This window comes from Anas platyrhynchos, chromosome 5 (genome assembly GCF_047663525.1).
Source record: "Anas platyrhynchos isolate ZD024472 breed Pekin duck chromosome 5, IASCAAS_PekinDuck_T2T, whole genome shotgun sequence".
Taxonomy (NCBI): Eukaryota; Metazoa; Chordata; class Aves; order Anseriformes; family Anatidae; genus Anas; species Anas platyrhynchos.
In genome coordinates, this window is record NC_092591.1 from 2,912,187 (window position 1) to 2,933,970 (window position 21,784).

The 21,784-nt window shown below is 57.0% G+C and overlaps 2 protein-coding genes across 2 annotated transcripts; one reads left to right on the plus strand and one right to left on the minus strand.

The window, feature by feature from the left end:
- Positions 1 to 1,974: 1,974 nt before the first annotated feature.
- ARF6 (ARF GTPase 6) lies at positions 1,975 to 6,048 on the plus strand. The gene has a single exon (XM_038179933.2). The coding sequence runs from the start codon at positions 2,495 to 2,497 to the stop codon at positions 3,020 to 3,022; it is 528 nt and encodes a 175-aa protein (XP_038035861.1). The 5' UTR covers positions 1,975 to 2,494; the 3' UTR covers positions 3,023 to 6,048.
- An 11,562-nt stretch (positions 6,049 to 17,610) lies between these two features.
- On the minus strand, positions 17,611 to 21,784 carry VCPKMT (valosin containing protein lysine methyltransferase). Its single transcript, XM_038180458.2, has 6 exons — positions 21,523 to 21,784; positions 21,245 to 21,355; positions 20,999 to 21,071; positions 19,949 to 20,068; positions 18,595 to 18,699; positions 17,611 to 18,010 (listed from the first exon to the last, which is right to left on the minus strand). The coding sequence occupies exons 1-6, from the start codon at positions 21,741 to 21,743 to the stop codon at positions 17,975 to 17,977; spliced, it is 666 nt and encodes a 221-aa protein (XP_038036386.2). The 5' UTR covers positions 21,744 to 21,784; the 3' UTR covers positions 17,611 to 17,974.

The following is a 21,784-nucleotide window of genomic DNA, read 5'->3' on the forward strand; positions in this document are numbered from 1 at the left end:
TCACCGCCACTCCCTGCCTGCAGACCGGGGTGACCACAGCCCGTCACTCGTGGAAAGTGCTGCTCTGACTCGTCTCCCCCCCAAAAAAAAGGTGGCACTTGGCCCTATCAAATCCCAGTGATAAGAAAACCACCGTCGGCATGCGCCCGTCCTGCCAAGGATGTCATTTGTTTTCACAACAGAAGAATTTAGCCAACACAGATGCCAAAACCAAAGCATTGTCGCATTGCCCCGGCCTTCCCTGGGAGGCCACAAGGGTGTTTGAAGGAGATCTGTGCAGGTCTTTTCCCATCTCGCTCTGACAAAAGAGGAGAAGAAAGTAAGCAAGATGAAAGGAAGCGTGTGAAAATAGGGTTGGCCTGGTAACCCAAACTGACTGGGAAGGGAAATTATATTTAAGGGATAAAAATCAAGGGGGGAGGGGGTTGATCCAATTCCTTGAGGGTTGCTTATCTGCCACGAGGGCTGTTACGTAAAGCACATCACTGTCTTCCCCCACGTTCTTGCGATAGCACTTAGGTCACCGGTGGAGGACAGGGCACGCAAACACAGCCTTACGAAATGGGGAAAGACGCAAAAATAGCTGCAAAGCTCGGGAGCTGCCCTGCCGGGGGAAAATATGCTATGAACAGCCTGCAGCCAGGCCCAGACAGAGCGACCAGAAGGCCCTCGGGGTGTCTCCAGGTCTCTTTTTCCCCAGGCCCTGACCTCCGCTCACCTCATAACCCTAATTGCTGTGTGCTCCCCAGGCTGAGGATGCTCGCTGGCACACAGCAGGTGCTCAGCCAGGGCTGGCTTTTAAAAATATTGAACTTCCCCGGGCTGCCCCATAACGCTGCGCGCAGCCACAGACCTAGGGGAGGTTTTAATACTCCAGTGGGTCCACAAAGAGGGCCCTGAACCCAGGGTGTGTTTGGGGACGGCAAACTCTGTGCTTGGAGATCCAACTGTAGAAATCAATAATTAATGAGCAATGCTCAATAATAATTAATGAACAATGCACAATAGTAATAAGCAATGCCCAATAACAATTAATGAGCAATGCCCAATGATCAGCAATGCCCAATAATAATTAAGAAGCAATGCTCGTAATAATTAATGAGCAATACCCAATAAAAATGAGCAATGCCCAATGATGAGCAATGCCCAATAATAATTAATAAGCAATGCCTGATAACAACGAGCAATGCTCAATAATAATTAATGAGCAATGCCCAATAATGAGCAATACCCAATAACAATGAGCAATGCCCAATAATTAATGAGCAATGCCCAGTAACAATGAGCAATGCCCAATAATAATTAATAAGCAATGCCCAATAATTAATGAGCAATGCCCAATAATAATTAATGAGAAATGCCCAATAACAATTAATGAGCAATGCCCAATAATAATTAAGCAATGCCCAATAATAATTAATGAGCAATGCCCAATAACAATTAATAAGCAATGCCCAATAATTAATGGGCAATACCCAATGACAATCAATGAGCAGTGCCCTGTGCTGCAGTGGGGCTGTGTATTGGCGTGTGACCGAGCTCCCCTCCTGCAGGGGGGCTGCAGGGTGCAGCTCTGCCCCCCTCTCCCATCCAAGCCCCCCCCCGAGGCCGCGCCCGGCACTTTTGGGCCCCCCTTATTCGCGGTGTGTCCCCACCGTCCCGCCCCGCGCACGCCCCTTTAAGACTCCCTTTGGCCCTTGCCCCTTTAAGACGCGCCCTCCGCGCCCCCCACCCCCTCCCGCTGACGTGTGATCGCGTGGCGCCTCTCCCCACCCAAACCCCGCCCCCTCCTTTCCCGCATGCGCACTCCCACCCCCTCCCTAGCGGTGCCCCTCCCTTCCGGAATCAGCACCCCCCCACACTCCCCCCTTCAACCAATCAGCGCCGGGCATGGGCGGGGCCCCTCCCTCCCCCCAGCGCGCGGGAAGCCGCCGGCGGCGGCGGCGGCGGCGCATGCGCAGAGGCGGGGGCGGGCCGGGGCGCGGCGCGCATGCGCAGTAGCGGCGGCGGCAGGGGGCAGCGAGGCGGCGCGCGGCGCCCGGTCCCTGAGGCGGCGGCGGCGGCGGCGGCGGGAGGGGAGGGGAAGGGAAAGGAGCCGGGAACCGGGAAGCGGAGCCGGGCTGAGAGCGGCTCGGAGCCGCCCACAGGTAACCGGAGGCGGCCCCGCGGGCGGGACTGCGCCGCTCCGAGCCCCGCCGGGGTCCCATGAGCTGAGGCGGCCGGCGGGGCCCCCCCCCCCCCCACCCTTTCACCTCACCTCACACCCACCGTGAGGCGAGGCCCGGCCCCGTGAGGCGAGGCCCGGTGAGGTGAAGGCGAGGCGAGGCCCGGCGGGGCCCTGCCCGCAGCCCCGGCCCCGCTGTCCCCTCCTGCTGCTGCTGCCGCCGCCGCCGCCTCATGCTCGGCCGGCGCTGAGCCCCGCCCGGCCCCGCTGCGCTGCCCCCCTCCGGCTCCCCCTCCTTCAGCAGGCGCCGGGCCCTTGGATGCCGCCGGGATGGGCAAGGTGCTGTCCAAGATCTTCGGCAACAAGGAGATGCGGATCCTGATGCTGGGGCTGGACGCGGCCGGCAAGACCACCATCCTGTACAAACTGAAGCTGGGCCAGTCGGTCACCACCATCCCCACCGTGGGTTTCAACGTGGAGACGGTCACGTACAAAAACGTCAAGTTCAACGTGTGGGACGTCGGCGGCCAGGATAAGATCCGGCCGCTCTGGAGGCACTACTACACGGGCACGCAGGGGTTGATCTTCGTGGTGGACTGCGCCGATCGCGACCGCATCGACGAGGCCCGCCAGGAGCTGCACCGCATCATCAACGACAGGGAGATGCGGGACGCCATCATCCTCATCTTCGCCAACAAGCAGGACCTGCCCGATGCCATGAAACCCCACGAAATCCAGGAGAAACTGGGCCTGACCCGGATCAGGGATAGGAATTGGTACGTGCAGCCCTCCTGTGCTACTACAGGGGACGGACTCTACGAAGGGCTGACATGGTTAACGTCCAATTATAAATCCTAATGAGAGAGTAACTATTTAGTCTACAAAGAATTAAAAGAGAAAAAAAAAAAAATAATAACCCACGTGGCTTTCCGGAAGAATGATTCTCTACTGAAAAGTAAAACAAAAGCATCCATAGGATTATGATCACCTTTCTCCAGTTACCACCCTTTCCTTCCTTCTCCACACTTGACTGGATTCCTGTTTTAACTCTTCTCGCTTGGCGTTAGGATGCTCTAATCTCCGAATGTGACACGAACGCGAGCACTAGATGCTATGGCAGACTTCCAGCAAACAGGCGAAAGACACATTGTAGACTTGCTAAGTAACTTTTTTTTTTTTTGATTTTTGTTTTTTTTTTTTCCTCTTGATAGCCCTTAAGATGGTTTGATTATTTTGGGGGACGGTTGGGGGAGGGGTACCATTTTCAGCGTATGCTTTCTGGTTCTACTTTTTTTTGATTATATATATATATTTTTTTTCCCTCTTCTATCACTTGCTGTAGATTGCTACTTTTTTGCATTCATGCGGAATATGTTGCTAGGTCTCCTTCATCTAGTAAACTGAAAATTATTGCTTAAAATCAAACCGCCGTCTGTCTTTTTATATTAAGGACTTTTTTTTTTTAAAGTTCTGTTAATCTGTAACCGAATAGTGACTCTTGGTCTGGCTTCATATCTCAGACTAATAACGAAACGAATTCCTGCCGAGCGTGGCAGATAGTGAGAATACCATTGTAACATGTTCAAAGTGCATATCAGGCATAATGTTAACTAGGTAATGTAAGAGCTGCTTTGAAATGTCAGCTGTGAAGTTCTGAACCATACATCATGCATGAGGAGGGATGCAAATAAGTTCCCCATACCACATAGCAACCATATAGCAAATAAGCCGTGAATGATGGGAGAGTTGCAGGGTCTCCACCGTTCGGTTTCTCTCTTGCATTGCGAACTCGGGGATGTGTAGCCGCAGTTTTTACTGCCTGGGCCAGTCTCCGGTTCAGTGCAAGACAGGTTCCTTCCAGAAAAAGGCAGCAGGAACGCGCAGGCACTGCACCGAGTTTGACTTTAAATCGCAGGCGTTCAGGCAAAAATATCTGGCGCCGACCTGCCTGCCTTGGGGAAAAGACGAGTTTTGTTTTACGGCGGCCGAAGGCGCCTCAGTCTGGAGAGGATTTCCCATTTGTGGTGGGGTGAGGAGCGCCCCGATTGCCCACTTTTAGGCTGCCCAAGGGGCCGGCGCAGCGCCGAGCTTCCCCTGAGCTCCGAAGTTCTGCCATCGCCTTGCCATTTTGAGGAAATGGCTCGCTGGGGTGGCTCCCCCAGGCGAGGCTGGGCTGGTGCAGACAGGGGCAGCCTTCGCCAGCTGTGTCCCCGCGGCGAGTTGTTGCTGAAGTCCTGCAGGAAGGGAACTCCGGTGGGTGGCTGAGGCCCATTGAGGAACTGCTAATGAGAGCGGGGAGGAGAGAGGGAGAATACGACTATGAATGTAAACTTCCACAAGTAGTTCTTAAAGGGCGAGCGGCTCGCCGGCCCTGTCACAGCGTGCAGGTGTGGCTGGCGAAAAAAAAACCCCACCCAGAACCAGTATTAGCCTAAAATCTCGACCGAGTATTAACGCTGGGTGCAAAAAACAGTCAAAGCAGCTGGTTCTCATTCAGCCTTAAGGATTATCTTCAGTTTTCCTCAAGGAGTTAAACTCGATTGGGGAATTCTAGGAATGTATGCTACAAAACCAGAAGAAAATGGCTTTTTTTTGTTGTTTTTCTTTCTTTCTTTTTTCCAAGGATCTGAGTTTTACATGAGATCGGGGGCATTACACTACATTTCCGCAGTGTTGACTCTGCATGCAAAGCGTATTGTATATGGAGCTCTTACCAAAGATGAAGGGGAAGATAAAAAAAAAAATATATATGAGTTCACCTCTGAAATTGAGCGCTTGGGACCGCTTCAAAGTTATTTGGGAACGCGGTTCCAGGCGGTGGATCTTTTTGGGGTTGCAAATGGGCCGGGATGGGTTGGTGGTGCTGGAAGATAGAGCACTGATGGGCCGCGGGCTGCCCGAGCCGAGGGGAGCCCGCAGAAGTAAGCGGGGCGTAAAATAACTCCTAGCTCTCAGCTCTGAAGCAGAGGAGGTGAGACTTGCCTTCTGCTCGAGTCTTCTTCTTGCCGTTGGGATATCACTGCTCTATTTTCTGGCTCTTTACAAGCGCAAGGGTTTATTTTTTTTTTTTTCCTTCTGTCGATGTAACTTAACGGTGTGGTGGTATCGAGCCTAAAAATACACGAATGTGGTTACTGTTTTCTTCTGGAGCATAAATAAAATAGCCAAGCACAAAGTAAATGCCTAAACTGGAAAACTTGAAGCTCTATTCATGGTTCTTGAACTTTCTTAAGCCTCTTCTCAGTCAAAATGAAAATTTCAATGACTTCACTTTCCGTCTGAGTTGATTTACTGTGTGTTCTCTTCCAGCGCCGGGGCAGACTTCTTCGCTAGCCTTCCATTGAGTTGCAGTCACGATTTTGTATTTCCTTAGCAGCTTTGTTACTTTAGATATTCTGTTTTTTGTAGGTGAGAAGGAAACTGATTATGCTTCTGATTTTTTTTTTTTTTTGAATGTCTTTTTTTTTTGGTGGGGGGGGAGGGGGAGAAAAAGTTACTGAAGCGTGGCGGAGACTTCAAAAATAAATGGCCATTGCTACCGAACACAACGCAGCGGTTTCACTTTCAAAATCTCCTTTCTAGCTTAGAGCTGAACCTCACCACGAACTGGTGGCGAGCAGGCAGCGAACGCAGCCTGCGGGAGGAAGGGGCAAATCTGTCAGCAAGCCGGTGATTTTAAGAACTGATCTGAAGTTCAAGCGCATCAATCTGTGTTCATGTGAATTTATGGAGTAAGTTTTGAATGGCGTTAATCGTGTCTGATCAGTGAATGAGTTTGTAGACTGTGATCTCCCTGACAAGTAAACAGGAATTTTGTGTTCTCAATATGGCTGTAGTGTTGGTAAAGAACTAATAAGCAGAAAATAAAGCAATTATACAGCGGAGCTCTCCTGGTATCTTGCTTACGTTGAATTTTGAGAGAAAAAGAAAGGGGCAATATGGTACCGGAGCGGTGCCTTGTGCCGGCATAAAGGGGCCTCTGTTCTGTGCTTCACAGCCCGGCTGCGGATCCTCTGGGGCTCCGATCAGCGACTCTTATAAATGGCGAGGAAGATGCTTTAGTACCCCCGCTGGGAGCCAGAAATCTTCCTGGCCAACTTCGCTGTCGGGTTCGTTCTGGGGCGGCGCAGCCCTGCGGGAGGGCACGGCATAAAAACCACCCGGAGGGGTTTTAGGGCAGCGTAGGGAACGCAGAAATGGATGGATGGATGGATTGGGTGAGTGGAAAGGGAGCAAAAAATGGGAGCGAGCCCCACAAGGCCTCGGGCAGGTGCAGCGGGGACGGCATGGGGATCGGGGCAGTGGGATGGGGTGCACACAGTGGGCTTCCAGCACCCCGCTGCACAGCGTGGGGATGCTGGCGCTGTCTTGGGGTTGCAAAAACTTTGGGAAGCGGCAGAAAATCACCAGGTTGGGCTGCGCAGGGGTACCTGGTGGCTGTGAGCCTCAACCGAGCCTTCCTGCTGGGGCTGGGCCCCGCTGCCTGCACGCCAGCTCAGGGTGTGGCTGTGTAAATGAACCCACTCCGGATTCATTCAGCTTCTTTGGGGCCGTGGCCACGGTTCCAGGAGCGTGAAGCCGTCCCTGTCGCCGCAGCCCCTCCTCATTTCTCCCCGTGTCAGCGCCTCGCCGTGACTCACTGCGGGGCTCCGGCCACGGGGCTCGTGGGCAGGGGGTGGAAAAAATGCACCTGCCCTCCCCGATTGGAAATTAACTCTTCTAACACAACCTGGGTGTGTGTAATGATCCCCCCCAGGAGCGACATTCAGCTTTTAAGAGCGAGCTGTGTCCCCAAAACGGGCCAAAAGTTGGGCGAGCGGTGCTGGGTGCGGTGTCCTTGGTTTTGGGAACGGGCAGCACGCAGGGAGGGGAGCCTGCAACATGTAAATTTGTATTAAAGCACTCAGGGCTTTGGGGTTTGTGCTTCTGTCCTGGGTCTGCTCCTGGTGCCCATCCAGCTCCGGGTGTGCAACCTCGAACCACGCCAGCTTCAGCACCAAAAAGTTTCGGAGCCGTGCCCGCTGCCGGGGCTTGAGGCTCGCATTCAGAAGCTGGAGCACCACGAAGAGCGGCGTCATTTTCGCCCTGCCTTGGGTTTTGAAGGGGAAATGGCTGAGTCAGAGCCCCGTGGCGCTGGCGGGGAGGGTTTTGCTCTCTCCGCCCGCGGCTCGCTGCAGGCGGGACGTGCCCCGCGCTGCCCGGGAAGCCGCCGCGCTTGCCCAAGAACAGGTACCTCTGCCCTCCTGCAACAAAAACAACAAAAAAAAAAAGGCTGAAAGAAAAGCAAAAAGTGTGAGTCAGCTGCCGGGTGCTGCAGCCGCACGGGGTTTGAGTCTCAGCCCTCTGCTCCTCCTCGCCAGGGAGGTTTCCCCTTCCCCGGCTGCTGGTGGGATGGAGCTCGGGAAATAAAACAGAAATTCAGTAGGGTTTGATGGGTGTCTCTTTTGGAAGAGAAGGAGATTGGTGAGGTTTTAAACATTTTTTCTTTTTTTTTCCTTAATTTGGATGGGGGATCCTCGCCCCTGGGGGTGCCACCAGCGGGTCCAGGCTCAGCCAGAGGCCATTTGTGCCCCCGCTGCCCCTCGCCGAGACCCAGCTGCAGAGCAAGAGCTGAGCTGTGGCTCTTCCAGCCCCATTTATAGGCCTGCTCCCTCCTCGTGCTGCTCAGATCTGCCATTTTTACCCCGAGGAGCTTTCCACGTCTTCCCCTTTTCCTGCTGCAGGCCGGGGGATGCCGGCGAGCGGGCGCCCTCCCGGTGGCTGGGAACTTTCAGCGGCCGCCTCGCAGCGGGCTGGGCTGCGCTCGCAGTTATCCCATTAGCTTAACATCTGCCAGAACGCCCTTTCCCCACGGGGGCTGGATTAGTTTGGAGCCGGCCCAGCTCTCCTGGAAGCTTTTCCTATCACGTACTTGAGGCTTTCAATCCTCTGCCCGAATTGGGACCGAACCCAGCGCCCGGCCAGCGCCGCGCGCTCTCGCCGGGGAGCTCGAACTCCAACCCGCAGACAAAGCCACGGCTTGGCTCTGCCTCCCCCCTCCCCGAAGCAGGCCTGGTTCATTAAGTTTTCAGATTACTGCGTTTAGCTGGTCACCCCGCAGCCCGTGCTTCGTGTCCTCAGCTCTGTTTTCGCCCCGCAGAGCCCTCCTGGCTGCGGCACCGAAAATAAAAGTTCTGGAGAGGGGGGCGAGGGGCAGCAGGCGGGGAAACGCCGCCGCCGTGCTGGGTTTCTCCTTGCTGCCCGGTGCAGAGCTTTTGGGAAAGCCTCCCCAGCACCTGCTGGCTGCAAGAGTGGCCGAGAGGAGAAAAAAAGCTGCTGGCAGTGGGAGCAGCACCGAGCCACAGCCATCGAGCGCGCCCCGCGCGGCTCCTCCAGCCCCGGGCCCTGCAGCCCTCACCCCTCTGCATCCCGAGGGGCTTCTTTCCCGTCACCAAATGTGAAGCTGCACCCTTAGAGAACCAAAACTGCCCAGCTTTCCTCTCCGCCGTGGCCCTTATTCCTGCTTTCCTGGCTGGCAGCCTCCCTGAAGCTTTCCCAGCTTGTGTGTGCGCGCCTCTCCCCACCCCAAATCTCCAGGGCACGGCCCTAAAGCCGCTGCTCCCATGCCGTGCCTCCTGGTCCTCCTGCTTCCCGGTGTGGCGTGGGGATGCCCCACTCCCTGTCCCCTCGTCCCACACTTGGGAAGGGCTCCCGGGAGCCAAACTGGTTCCTCCCGGGGCGCTGGCACCGGCCCCATGGATTAACTGGTTCCGCCCGGCGGTGCCAGCTCCTGGCAGCCCCGTGCTCCGACAACCCAGAGCTTCCCAGCATTTTGATTTTTTTTCTGAACTGACAGCTCCTGCAGCTTATTCCTCGTTTGGCTTGCTAATGAGCCGGGTGCTGCTTAACGAAGGGGCCCGCAGGATGGTGCTGCTGGTTCCCCAGCTCTGCAGAAGGGGCTCAGGGCAAGCGGGGACCCCCCAGGGGACTACGGCTAAAAAGAAGATGCCGGTGCCGGCGTTGCATCCGTGGAAGCTTTTAACATCTCCCGGCTCCCCTGCAGCCCTTTCTTGCCAAAACTGCGGCACCCAAGCTTCGGGAGGGCTGTGTGGGTACGCGCCGGGCGGCTCCCAAACCTGCAGTTCAGGCTGGGGCACTCGCAGATGACAGATAGGGAGGGTGAGGTGAGTAATGAGGCACATCCTGCTGCGCCCTCCTGGGAGGCAGCGATGGCTCAACGCCCCGCTGCTGCCTGCGCCCTTGCCAGGTCGAGGATCTGGGCGAGGGGAGGCGGCCCCGCCGGCCCCACCACCCGGCTTTGCTTTTCTTTTGCCTGCAGGTGTGGGAGGAAAGGAGGAAAGGACCCAAGCTCAGGGCTGGGGTGGTGCTGGGGTGAGGGAGGCTCCCCCAGAGGGAGGCCGAGCGGTGCCCGGAGGCTGCTCCCTTCCCTCCCTGTGCTCAGAGGGGCTGGCGGGTTCCCATCCTCTCCCAGCTCTCAGGGCATGGCAGGGCTGTTCCCCAAACCCGTTCCCCCTTTTGGGAACAGAGCCGAAACCGGGTGCTGGAGCAGCACCGAGCACCCGACCACCCCGCTGCGGCACCATTTGGGGGTGAAGCTGGTTCAGCACAGAAACCCAGCACGATGGAGGGGCTGAGCACACCCATCCCAGTGCCCCCAGTGCCAAAAACCCGGGTCCTGAGCAGCCCCGGCTCCTGCCTTTTGGCGTGGAGACTCTTGGAGCCCAACGCCACGGGGCTGGTGTGCACAAAACCCTTTTGCTCCCCGCCCCCCCACCCTCTTCTCCAGCTAGGCCTTTCCAACCACGCGTCCCTCGGCGGTTCCTCTTTTAGCACCACTTCTCCAAAAAATAATAAAAAAATAATAAATTAAAAAAAAAGTCAACTGCAGCTCTTCTGGAGGCTGATTAACTCAGAGCTTCTCCGTGGACTCTCTTTCCCCTGCTCGGGCTCCTGGGCTGAATTCAATCTTTTCCGGTCTGAGCGCATGGCCAAAGAATGCGTGTGCACGTACAGCGTGTGTCTGGAGTCAGTTAAATGCCAGCACTGAGGCTTTCGGAGCAGCGCAGAGGAAAAGGCGATGCCCAAGCTGCTGCTTCATCGTCTCCTTTTGTTTTTTTGTTTTTTTTTTGGGAGGTGGCAGCGGCCGCGCTCGCTCGTGGGCGAGGAGTTTTGGCCGTCCCGAAGAGGAGCCGAGCGCCCGAGCTCAGCCCCTGCCCCTGCTGCCGGTGCGTGGCGGCGCTTCCTGCTCGCCACGCTCCATAAAACCTTTGCCAACTGGAACAGAAACGTTCAAGCCGGGTGGCTGGGAAGGCAACGCCGGCTGATAAATAAGCAGGGCTGAAAAAAAACCCCAAACCCAGTGTTGCCAGTGAGCGTGGCATTTGGGGAGCCCTGCACGAGACCAAGGGAGGGCGACGGCAGTCATTAACACAGCAATTAGTGCCAGCCATGGAGCTCCAAGGAAATCCAGGGCTGGCATCGCTGCCATTTAAAGGCTCAAAGCCTTTCAATGTGGAGCTAAACCCGAGATAAATCTGGCTGGGTGACCCCCATCCCTCGTGTCCTGCACGTCCAGTTACTGCCGCCAGCCGCTGGAGCCCAAAATGTGCCGTGGGTACAGCCTCCAGGACAGCACAATGCACAAAACCAGGTGTTTTCCCCCAGAAAAATCCCTCCCCTTTGCCCCGTGCCTCTCGTGCCAGCCCTGGCACGGCGCCGGCTGGGTTCAAATCTCGGCTCTGCCAAAGCTGAGCTTTTACACCCGCGGCCGTGCTCGCTCGGCCCCGTTACTCGTTAACCAGAAAGCCAATATTGACCCAGGGCCCGCACCCCGCCGCCACTTTTCCTCCTTGGGAAAGCTCCGGAGGGGACAGCGATGGATGCATGGTCCCGGGGGGGCACTGCAGGCTACAAATCCTTGGGTATTTTGGATTTTATCCCCCCCGGGGACAGCGTGGCAGGGGCAGGACGGCGGCAGCAGCACCCAACCTGCGCCCCTCACCGCATCCAGGGCACAGCCGCGCGCGGGGCTGGCCTTGGGGACACCCAAATGTGGCTGATTTTCCCTCAGCTGCCTCTCCTGGAAGGGAAATCGCTCGGCCGTGCTTTTCTCATCAAGCCCCGTCACATTTTCCAGCCAGAAGCTCAGGGCCGTGCATCGAGAGTTTTCCTCTCCCCCAGGGCAAAACGAAAGCCAGCGAGGCCGAATCCGGCGCTGCCTGCGCTGAGCGGCTCGGCCACGGCCCCGCCACCACCGGGGTGGTTTTTTGGGGATGTTTTTAGCCAAAAAAGTGGCTCCCGAGGCGCAGCCGTCGTAGGGGCGGGGGGTTTCAGGCAGCCCCGGCCTGCCCGAGGCCGCGCTGCTTTGCACAGGCAGCTCACGGGTTGCTGGTGAAGGATGTGACCTAATTAAGGCTCAGCTCCTTTCAATATGATTTTCATAGTCACACGCCTTGGGATTTTTTTTTTCCCCCCCACCCCGTGCGACCAGACGGCCCGGCCGGGCCTCCCGGGAGGTTTTGAGCTGGGAAGATGGAAAAAGGGGAAAAAATCTGGGGTCACCTGTGGGGTGTGGGGGCTGCGCAGCCCCCTCCTGCCCCCAGGTACCGCTGAGTGCTTCTGGGGGTTTTCGCCCCAAAAAATCCCATAAAAGGGATTCTTTGATTCTTTAATAAATGTTTTTGATGCTTAGGGCCCGAAAATGGGGTTCTTGTCTCCTCCCGGCTGCGGGGGGCACGGCACCACCCCGGGCTGATTTTTTTCCCCAGGTTTCTCCCTCGTGGTGCAGGATGGAGCTGTCCCCGCACCGGCGCTTGGCTCAACCCCTTCCCATGAGGAAACCCGCCGAGCAATTTGGCTAAAAACGAGACGAATCCATCAGCTCCTGCTCCCAACCACGGCCCAGGCCCTGGGAGCTGTGGGGCTGGGCACGGCCCCGGGGGCGCCGCGGCGAGGGCGAGAGCTGGGGAGCTGCTAAAGCAGCCGGCCCCTTCTGCACGGCCGCCTTGCCCTCCAATTAAGGCCATTCCTGGCTTCCCCTCCTAATTAGCAGGAAGGGAACCCATTAAGAGGAGCGGGATGTGTGCTGCCCACCTCGGCAGCGGGGCCGCGGGGCCGGCACGGCGTTCCCAGGCACCGAAACCCGGGGGTGCCGCGGGTGAATCAGCCCGGCGAGGCGGGGAGCCTGCTCCCGGAGAGGTTTCCCGGCGGGCATCGCTGTGCCCCAGCCCTTCCCCTGCTGCAAACCTGCCCCAAAAAGGGGATTTGGTGGCACCGGGAACAAGCGGAGGTGGCGCAGGCGGTTGGGGACCTGCCAGGAGCAAAACCCCGCGGGGATTTTGTGCTTGGGGGCCGATTGTTCCCGAGGCGTTTTGGGGACAGGGGGCACAAACCCCGCATGCCCATGGGGCGAAGCACCCCAAAGGCCACCCCGCTCCCCTCTGGGTGCCTCGTCCTCCTTTCTCTGCAGCTGAATCGGGGCTGCACCCATCCTGCACGCCCCGGCGGCTACGCCCGTAATCCCCGCGGCCGGGTGCGGCAGGAATTACCTGTTCCTGGGCTGCTCCAACTTGCCCGCCCGTCCCAGGCAGCTCCCGGCCCCCCCGGGCCCCCGGCCCCTTTGGGGTTTTGCACAGACGCCGCTGCTTTACCTGCCAGAAGCCCCTTTGCCACCACGGGATCCCCTAGGATCCCCCCTGTCGCCACCGCGCTGAGCCAAATCGGCGCGGATAATTATTAATTTTTAATTTTCGGGGCCTGAAAAAATGAAATTAGCTCCCAGCAACAAGCTGGAGAGCCCCATGGGCAGCTCCCGCCCGCCCCCACCAATAATTCCTCCCCGGCACCCTAATCTGCAGCCAAAGCCAATTAATTACCCACGCACCGATCCCGGGGATGCCGGGTGGGGAACCCAGCAGGGGGGGCTCCGTGGGGAACCCCAGGGGTGCAGAGACCCAGGGTGAAAGCCCGGGGCAGGTGGGACCCCACAAGGACCCCGCAGAGGAGCGATCCCTGCCGCTTGGTGCCGACCTCTGATGCGGGGAGGGGATTTGGGAGCCTTGGCCGTGGCCCCGTTGGGGTGTATCAGATGGTCCCCACTCCTCTCCGTTTTTTGGTAGAGCACGGCACGAGGCTCGGAGGCCCTGGTGCTTCTAAAATAGTGCCCAACAAATCCTCCTCGCTCGGATTTAGGGCCTCAAGACCCCGTCCCCGCAGGGCTGCAGAGCACCAGCAGCGGAGGCAGGCAGGGCATCCTCTTCGCTCTGCTCCCGAGGCCGCTGCCGGCTTTTCCCATGACCTGATTTTCCAAAAAAATAAATAAAAATCCCGTTAAGCAGCAGCAGCTCTGGATGGAGGCACCGCGGCGACGACACGGCCTCGACAGACCCCGCCGGGAGCGGGGTGAAGCCAAGGGAGCCGCGGCGGTGCTGGTGCCCGGGCGAGGGGGAGCCGCGAGTTTGGGGCAGAAAATCAGAGATTTGGGGGAGGGAAGAAGGAAAAGGGGTGGAAAGGATGGGGGTGTATGGAGAAAGGGGGGGGATGCAGGAAGGGTGGGATGGGCTGAGCAAAAATGGGGGTTAAATGGAGCAGAAAAAAAAAATGGAGCAGAAAAAGGAGAAGAGGAGGTGGGAGCGCAGGGGGCGAAGGTCGGTCCGGGCTCGGGGCCACCCGACGGGGTCAGGAGCTGAAGTTTAGCCTCCGACCTCGCCAAGTGGACCAAGGGGCGAGGCAGGGTGCGGGCGGCACGGGGCTGGCAATGAGCCCAGGGTGCAGGGAGCAGCGGCTGGAAGGGGGAATTTATGGTTGTCATCTGTGGGTGTCCCTTCTCCTTCCACCAGGGAGCCTGCGGCTGCCCGGCCCCACTGCAGGACGTCTCCAAAAACTCCCTGTGCCCCACAGACCCCAATTCATCGGGGAGAGATGTCTGCAGGCGGGGACTGGCCGAGCTCTGCCATTAACCTCTGTCCCCTTCACCCAGTGGCTGTTCTCGTGTGACCCTGCCCACACGGCTCCTCTCCGTCCCCATCCCCTGCCCATGCTCAATCCCACACCTTTCAGTTTTTGGGTTTTGCCTTGCCGGGGCATTTTGCACAGCCAGTGTTTTACCACGGCTCCCCCAGCCCCAAATGATCCCGGTGACACCGCCGAAGCTGCGAGCAAGGCGCTCGCTCTCTGCCTCCCCCCCCGCTGCCCGCGGCTGGGAGCGGGGACGGCGCTTGGAGCAGGAGCCCCGAGGTGTTTGGGAACATCACACCTCCCCTCGCCTCGCCGAGAGCTTTAAATATCTGGCCCAAATCCACAGGAGCGCCGAGCTGCTTAACTCCTTGCCTCCAACCCGAAGGGAAATTCGGTGCCAAAACTCAGCCGGCCGAGGGAACGGGGCGGGAGGTGCGAAACCGCACCGGGGGGCGCATGGATGGCTGCGGGTGCCGGCAGCGTGCACCGACCCCAAAAGTCCTGGCGAAATCAAGGAGGGAAAACCCAAAACCCGTTGGGAAGCTGCTGCCACCGTGGTTTTTCTTGCCTGCAGCCGGAAGGCGCCCGAAGAGGCTCCTGCGGCAGGAAGCGCCCGCGCTGCCGGGGTGACTCAGCGCGGAGGGGCCCCCGCGCCCCCGTGGGTGCTGCGGCCCTCGGAGGGACCCTGGGCCTGTGCGTGGTGGCAAGGGCTGCGAGCAGAGGGAGAAAAGCAACCCCAAACCCTCAAAATCCCCCGAACACGGCGCGCTGCCCCCCAAAATGATGCAATCTGCAAGAGGAAAGCGACGCGCTCTCCCCAAAAATGATGCGCTCCTCCCCAAGAAAGTGAGGTGCCCTCCCCAAAACTGCTGCGCCCTCCAGGAGAAGATGTTCCCCCCCCCAAAGAAGCGAGGCACTTCCCCAAAACGGCCGTGCCGGATTTAGCACCCGCACACCGCGAGGGGAAGCAGCAGCTGGGGACAGCCGAGCCCAGCTCCCCGCCGGGGATGGCACCGCGGGGAGGGGTTTGGGGCGCCGCAAAGGGGACGAGGGGTGCCCTGGGTGTTTGGGGACGTGCTGCTTCTCCCAGCCGAGATTTGGGGAGCCTGATTTGGGGAGGATTTGCTCCTCAGACTGATTTGGGGAGCAGAGGCCGAGACACAGGCGGCGTGCTGGGCTATTTTTTCAGGAGAGCATCCCCTGGCACATGAGGCACCATCCAGGGCTCAGCCGAAGCGCAGCGGGAGCTGATGGGGAGCGAAGGGCGAAGCGGCCGATCCCTGGAGCCACAGGAAGGGAACAGAAAGTGCCCACGAGCCGGGGAGCCCCGGCTGGCCCCGCACCAGGGTTTGTGCTCACATCCCTGTGGGTTTGCAGCAGATGAGCTCGGCCCAGCCGGCAGCGAGAGCGATGAGTCAGGGCTCGGGGCACAATGGGAAGTGTGGGCTCAGCAGGGACGGGGACGCCGCCAGCAGCGGGATGGGGACACAGCAGGATGGGGCCCTGAGGCTCCGATCCTTCCAGCACCATGAGCAAAACCTCCCCTGTGGCTGGGCACGGGGAGAAAAGAGGGGCAGGGGTGGGAGCAGGTGTGCTGCGTGCCCATTCCCACCAGGACCGGGCACAGGACCAGGGCTGGGACCCCACACAGCAAGAGCCACCTCCAGCCCGGCTGCTTCCCCGTGTCCCCACCTCCCTTCCTCCCATGGTGGCTTCCTCCCTTACGCAGCCTTTTTATTAAAAAAAAAATATAAAAATGTATAAACCAGCCCAGAAGTGAAAGAGGAATAAAAAAAAAAGCCTCCTGCAGGATCAGGGCAGGAGCTGGCCGCGGGGCTCGGGTCGGGGCTGGGGGCTCCTGGGGCACAGAAAGCGAGCGCGGGTGGGAACAGGAGCCGCGGATGTGACTTTTTGATCTGCGAGTGAGCGACTTAAACAGCTTCTGCAAACGGCTCGGTGGCCCCGTGCAGCACAGGAAGCGCAGCGTGCAGCGTTTGCTGCTCTCCTGCTAGGGTGGAAACCCGATTTTGGTGCCACAACGCAGAGAACGGGGCAGGGGCACGGCCACGCGGCGTTCCCATGTCCGTGCTGCTCCCTCCCCAGCTCACCTGCAGGCTCCCTTCCTTGCTGGGAGGCAGCCAGGAGGAGGATGCTGCCCCCCTTTCCAAAATCCCCCTTTTATGCCCCAAAAGCAGCCGTTTCACCTCCAGGCCGTGCAGAACAAGAGGCACAGAGGCGACCACCGCTCTCTCGGCCTCCCCCTGCTCGGCAGCCGTTTCCTCTGCACAGAGCTGGGGCAGCAGCAGCAGGGGCAGAGTTTTGGGGTTTCACATCCCCTCACAGCGGGTACGACCAAGACAAGAGGGTTTCAGGGGGTGCAAGGGGACCCGTGTGCCCCCCAGGGTCCCCCTCACCCCTCACCAGCCCCAGCTCGGGCACTGTCAAGTTTTGCGCACCCCAAGCTGAGGGCCCGGAGGCGCAGGCGAGGAGGAGAGAAGCACGACTTCCTTTTTTCTTCAGAAAGAGATGAAAGGAAGTGCTGAGAACACAACCCCGCAGATAAAACCCAGCTGCTCCGCCAGCACCGGCCCCATGGGAGATGCTGCTGCACCCCCAGCCCCCAGCGGGGAGCACCCCGCTTCTTCTCGGGCGAGGTTTTCCACCAGCCCCATCAGGCTGGCACGAACAACGCCAGTAAATCTCTTCCTGCAGGCCACCTTTTAATTAAGGAGCTCTTTTCAGGGCGAGTTAACAAATAACGCGTGCGGTTAGGACAAATTACAGCCTCGCTTCGCCGCGCGCTCGCTCATCGCCCGCGCCGGGCTCTGCAAGCCGGGGCAGCGCCTTGCGGGGCGCGGGGCTTCCTGGGAGCGCTCTCGGCGGATATAAAGCGGGGCCGGGGGCAGGAGGAGGGCTGCAGACAGCACCCAGGTGCCTCCCAACAGGGCTCCCCGCGCACGAGCTGCTGACTCAGCGCCTCCGTCGCCGGTTCTGGAGGAGGAACTGCGTGTGCTGCACGTAGCGTGCAGCAAGGGGCTGAGGGAACAAGGCTGTTAGAAGCCGCGCCGGGCAGCATCGCTGCTGCAGCAGACCCGATTTCACGGCGTGCTGGGGGATGGCACAGCCAGCCTGGGATGCTTCCTCGTATGGAGAAGCAGCACAATTTTCCCTGAAATTAAATTTCGAAGCGGTTTCCCCTGAAATTTAATTTCAAAGTGCGCAGCAGCAAGGGGCAGCTGGGTAAGGAACGCCACCTGCAACAAGGAACCTGCTCGCCAGAATAATTTAAAGGTGGCCCAACTTAACGTTGTGCATCCTTATAATAAGAGAATTCAGATGGGGTTAAAAGAAAGAACAATTTCACCCAGGTTCAGGCCCATCTGTGCATCCTCTCAGTGCCGTACCCACCGCCACGATGCCCTGCTCCTGCAGCGCGATTCCCAGGACCTCTGCAACGCAGAAACAGACACAGAAACCACCAAATGCCCAACTCGAGTGGAAAAGTTTTATTGAGCGGCTCTCTGGGCCTGTTTGAGCCCCCTCACGGGGGTTTCTCCTTGGAGGGGGTGGGAGGTGCTGCTTTATGGCACAGAGACTTCCGCGCAGCGCCCTTGGGTGTGCTCGGCCAGGAGGTAACCCGACCACGCAACCAGCGCTGCTCTGGATTCAGCTCTGGTTCCATTTTAGCCTTCCTCTTCTCCTGCAGGCAGCAGGAGATCGGTGTGTGCTCAGAACGGGGCTCTCAGGGCATCTGGGGGAAGGAGCCCGCTCCTCCCCGCGCCTCGTGCCAAGTCCAGCAGCGTTCCGCGGGTGAGTCACCAACCACGCTGCAGGCAGTCCCGTTGCGGAGCTGTTTCATGCTCTCTCCGTCTTCTCCAGAGCTCCAGCCAGCTGCCAGAGGACAGATAACGTGGTCAAAGATCTCACAACAGAAAAATCTAGGAAGACAGCTGAAAAATCCCCAAAAGTACAGACTTTTAACTAGAACACTTCTGTTTAAGTACTGGACCCACGTGTAACGCCAGCACCATATGCAGAGCACTTTCTTCATGCCTGTCTGCTCAGTGTTAACCAAAAAATGCTCTAACAGTGACAGGGAGGTAAGAACCACCTCTACAGACTGGTTTTGGGAGGAGGGAGGTAGAGCAGAGCGCACAGGACTGAAACGTTGTTTTTTTATTACTTTGGTGCTTCAAAACTCCAGCTTTGAGGTTCTACCGCACTACACAGCGTGGAAACAGAAGAGAAAATCAGCGCACGGCTCGAAGGTGGCCCTGCTGAAGTCAAAGGTTGGCACCTGGCAGAGCTCCGCAACAAAAGAGCCCCTTTGTACCACTGCAGTTCTGCTTTGTAGTTCCACGGGGTCCCTCACGGTATTTCACAGTCAGTTTACAGCTTCAGCTCCACCGGTGCCAAGTAAACAGCAGCTCTGTTAACTCCTGGCAACGCACAACACGCCGGCCAAATCAACCTACCGCTCGCTTCCTGTGGATATTCACGATGTGGATGTCTGCGCTGCGATACTCCTCATCGTGCTTCTCCAGGGGAATTTTTTCCAGCTCAAAGTCCGCCTGAAGCAGCTGTTATAAGAGGACACAAAATAACTCAAATGGCACTGCCCTTTCGAACTAAGCACGCGTGAAGACAAACTCGATTTAAAAGGTGCCACACTACGCCCCACGAAGGTGGGAATCCTTACGGGGCTGGAGCCTCCATGCTCAGACCATTCCACTGAAGGCCTTTACAAGCAGGCGAGCCATTTTTCCCCCCAGTGCAGCACATTTGCCCTCATTTTAACTAACCCCGTGCCAATTCAAAGCTCCAGACATCTTGCGAGGTACAAAATAAAAACCCTAAAGCTTTTGACAGAAGGTTTTGCTTCCTCCCATTCCCAAAGTGCTACGCCAAACCACAGCACCTGCCTCTGTCTGCCAACCTTCACAGCTGGAGAGAAAAGAAAACAAAAACACATCAACCCTGCAACGGGCTTGGAAGATTAACTTGGCTGAACCCTGACAAGCTAAGGAAGGAAATAAATTACAGGAAAGCAGAACCCATCCAGGAACACCTACACCTATTGTATTTACTGTGGGAGCAGTACCTCATCAGAACCGATCTCAATTATAGCAACCCTCCTCACAGTCAGGTCCCTGCAAGAGTTCGAGGCAAGGCTAATTACCAAAGAGGCGCTTTTATTAACACGTACAAATCACCTTGGAATTCTTGCCCTTCCTTTTTTTTTTTGTAGTGCTATTATTTCATACAAACCAGCTCTCCTGTACAAGGGCTGCTTTTCAGCAGGCTTCACAGGTACAGAGTCCAATCCTGCACTGACCGTCACCCCCACAGCCGTAACCAGTGTTTTGTGTCTCGACCTGCTCAGGAGATGCAGCTGGTCTATTTTTAATCACCTCACCTATTAATGCTCTCTCGGTGGGGGGCAGAAATGTTTGCAAAAGCAGCTGTACCACTTAGCAAGGAGCTGATTTCCTGAGCTACTTGGGAAAACTCTACCCATGTTTTCCCTGTGCTTTCAGTTGAACACATTAAAAGAAAAAAGATTTTCACCAGATTATTTTTTAATCCTCCCAATGATTTCTGCTAACATCAAGACGATTGCTGCAGAAAGAAGACAACAACTAATTGCTAATTCTCTTGCTCCTGCATAAATTACCCTGCCTACCCTGATACAGACAGATATTGCTGGATGTGTAGGGTCCCTTTTGCAAATCTGGGCAGCATCACAGGACCGAGAGGATTTTAAAAACCCATGCAGGTCTGGCTGCCAATTTTCCTTGTGGTCAAAAAGCCCACGTGAAAAACACTTACCTCAAAGTACCTTCTCTCTATTTCAGGATTCTTCCCCATAGTCCTCTGTTCGTAACAGCACAAGACACACGTATCAGGGCCAGTCAGGTCTTTCAGTGTCTTCAGCAACGGTTCTAACGACTGCCCAAAAGAGGTTAAGAATTTCCCACTTAGATTTCAAGTTCATTTTCCTGGTACGATACCCTCTAACTAGAGAAAGTCTTCACCCAAGAGAAAACTTTCCAGTTTTGCTTTTCAGGGAGTTATTTTTAGTACATTATCTAGGACAAAAAGAACATGGGCCCAAGCTGGAAAGCAGAAGAGAAAGTGAGATTGCACAGAAGATGACTTTCACAGACTGACCAGGGAAACTGAACTAGCATCAAAGCCAAGAACATCCCACAGTGCTGAAGTGGGCACTTCCTTGAGGCACGCAAGAATGACTATTTCTTGACACTCTTCAGAAGTGTGTGTTCTTAGGCGTTCTTGGAATATGGCTCGGATCCAGAACCCTACATATGGAAGCATGACCAGGGAGCCAGTGCAAGGGGCTGGTAACTGAAACAGCGCTGGGCCACGGGGTTCCTCGGGTCATTTCCCTTTTCTGACTACTGCTGTCAGCTCTCTGCGCACAACCCACAGCGCTACAGGGCGAGAGCTGGGGGAAGGCTGCAACAGCCGCTTGGCTGAAGCACGAATTCTCCCTTCCTAAGGGAAGTGACAGGGGCACGAGCAGTGCAGGGATGGCACTATTAGTTAGATTCCATTCGCCAATGCACAAGACAGCTCACAGCTATCAGTCGAAACGTTTTCATTCACACTTCACTTGAAATGTTAAAGAAAAAGGAGAGGGAATAACTACTAAGATTTATTATTTTTTTTAAAGTCTCTGGCTGAATCTCAGATGGCCCTAAATCTGTTAAAAATACCCTTTTCAGCCTCGTTTTACACAGCCCTCTAAGACACAGGGACCAAGACACAAGCACAGGATTTATTTGAACACTTCTCACGCCAACCCCCAACTCCTCCCAGGCAAGCTTTCTACAAGGGTTTCGCGAAGGCCTCGTTTACCTCCTCGTAGTAAATGCAATCAGCCATGAGTATGTAATCAGGGGGCGGCTGAAACTCTGTGACATCTTCACCCCTAAAAAAAGAAGCAGAAAAAGGTGAGCGCTGCCTTCCGCCACACAACACGCTGTGCTATATATATAAATGAGCAGATACAGAGTTAGTGATTTTAGCTTCCATTCTGAAGCAGCGTTTTCACATTTGGTAACATCGGGAAGCAGAACGGGAACATTCAAGGCTCATACAAACCATTTCAGTACCTTGGCTCGGACTGACCCCGTGACGAGGTGTTTGTTGTTCTCTATATTAACCAGCAACAGCTCCTGCAGCTCCTCCAGGTCGGTGACCGTCACGTTCGCCCTACAACACACACGGGTCACCTCACGGCCGCACCTCCCCACATGCACAACCCCCTTTTTTTTTTTCTTTTCTTTTTTATGAGGGGGAGAGGATTTAAACCCGGCTTTCGCACATCTCCATGCACCGAAGGAGGAGGAGGAGGAGGAGGAGGGGAAGGCTCCGCTCACCCCAGCGTGGCCGCCATGATCCCGACGGCGCCGGTGCCGGCGCCCAGCTCGAGGACGGCTCGGCGGGCGAGGGGACAGGCGCCGGTTTCCAGGAATTTGGCGAGCACCAACGCCGCGTCCCAAACCACACAGCCCACGTCGCCCGCCTCCCGCTGCTCCAGCCGCAGCGCCGGGCCGCCCCGCCGCTCCAGCTCCCTCACGAAGCCGCCCGCCGCCGCCATGGCCGCGGGCTCTGAGGCGGCGCGGCCCCTCCCCGCCTCAG

What these genes read in the sequence shown, in the direction of transcription:
- ARF6 (XM_038179933.2), top strand. Translation starts at nt 2,495, where the DNA reads ATGGGCAAGGTGCTGTCCAAGATCTTCGGCAACAAGGAGATGCGGATC.
- VCPKMT (XM_038180458.2), bottom strand. Translation starts at nt 21,743, where the DNA reads ATGGCGGCGGCGGGCGGCTTCGTGAGGGAGCTGGAGCGGCGGGGCGGC. An exon ending in ATCATGGCGGCCACGCTGGG is followed by an intron (nt 21,356 to 21,522) that starts GTGAGCGGAGCC and finishes TGTGTGTTGTAG; the next exon opens with GGCGAACGTGACGGTCACCG. An exon ending in TAGAGAGAAGGTACTTTGAG is followed by an intron (nt 18,700 to 19,948) that starts GTAAGTGTTTTT and finishes CTCTTATAACAG; the next exon opens with CTGCTTCAGGCGGACTTTGA.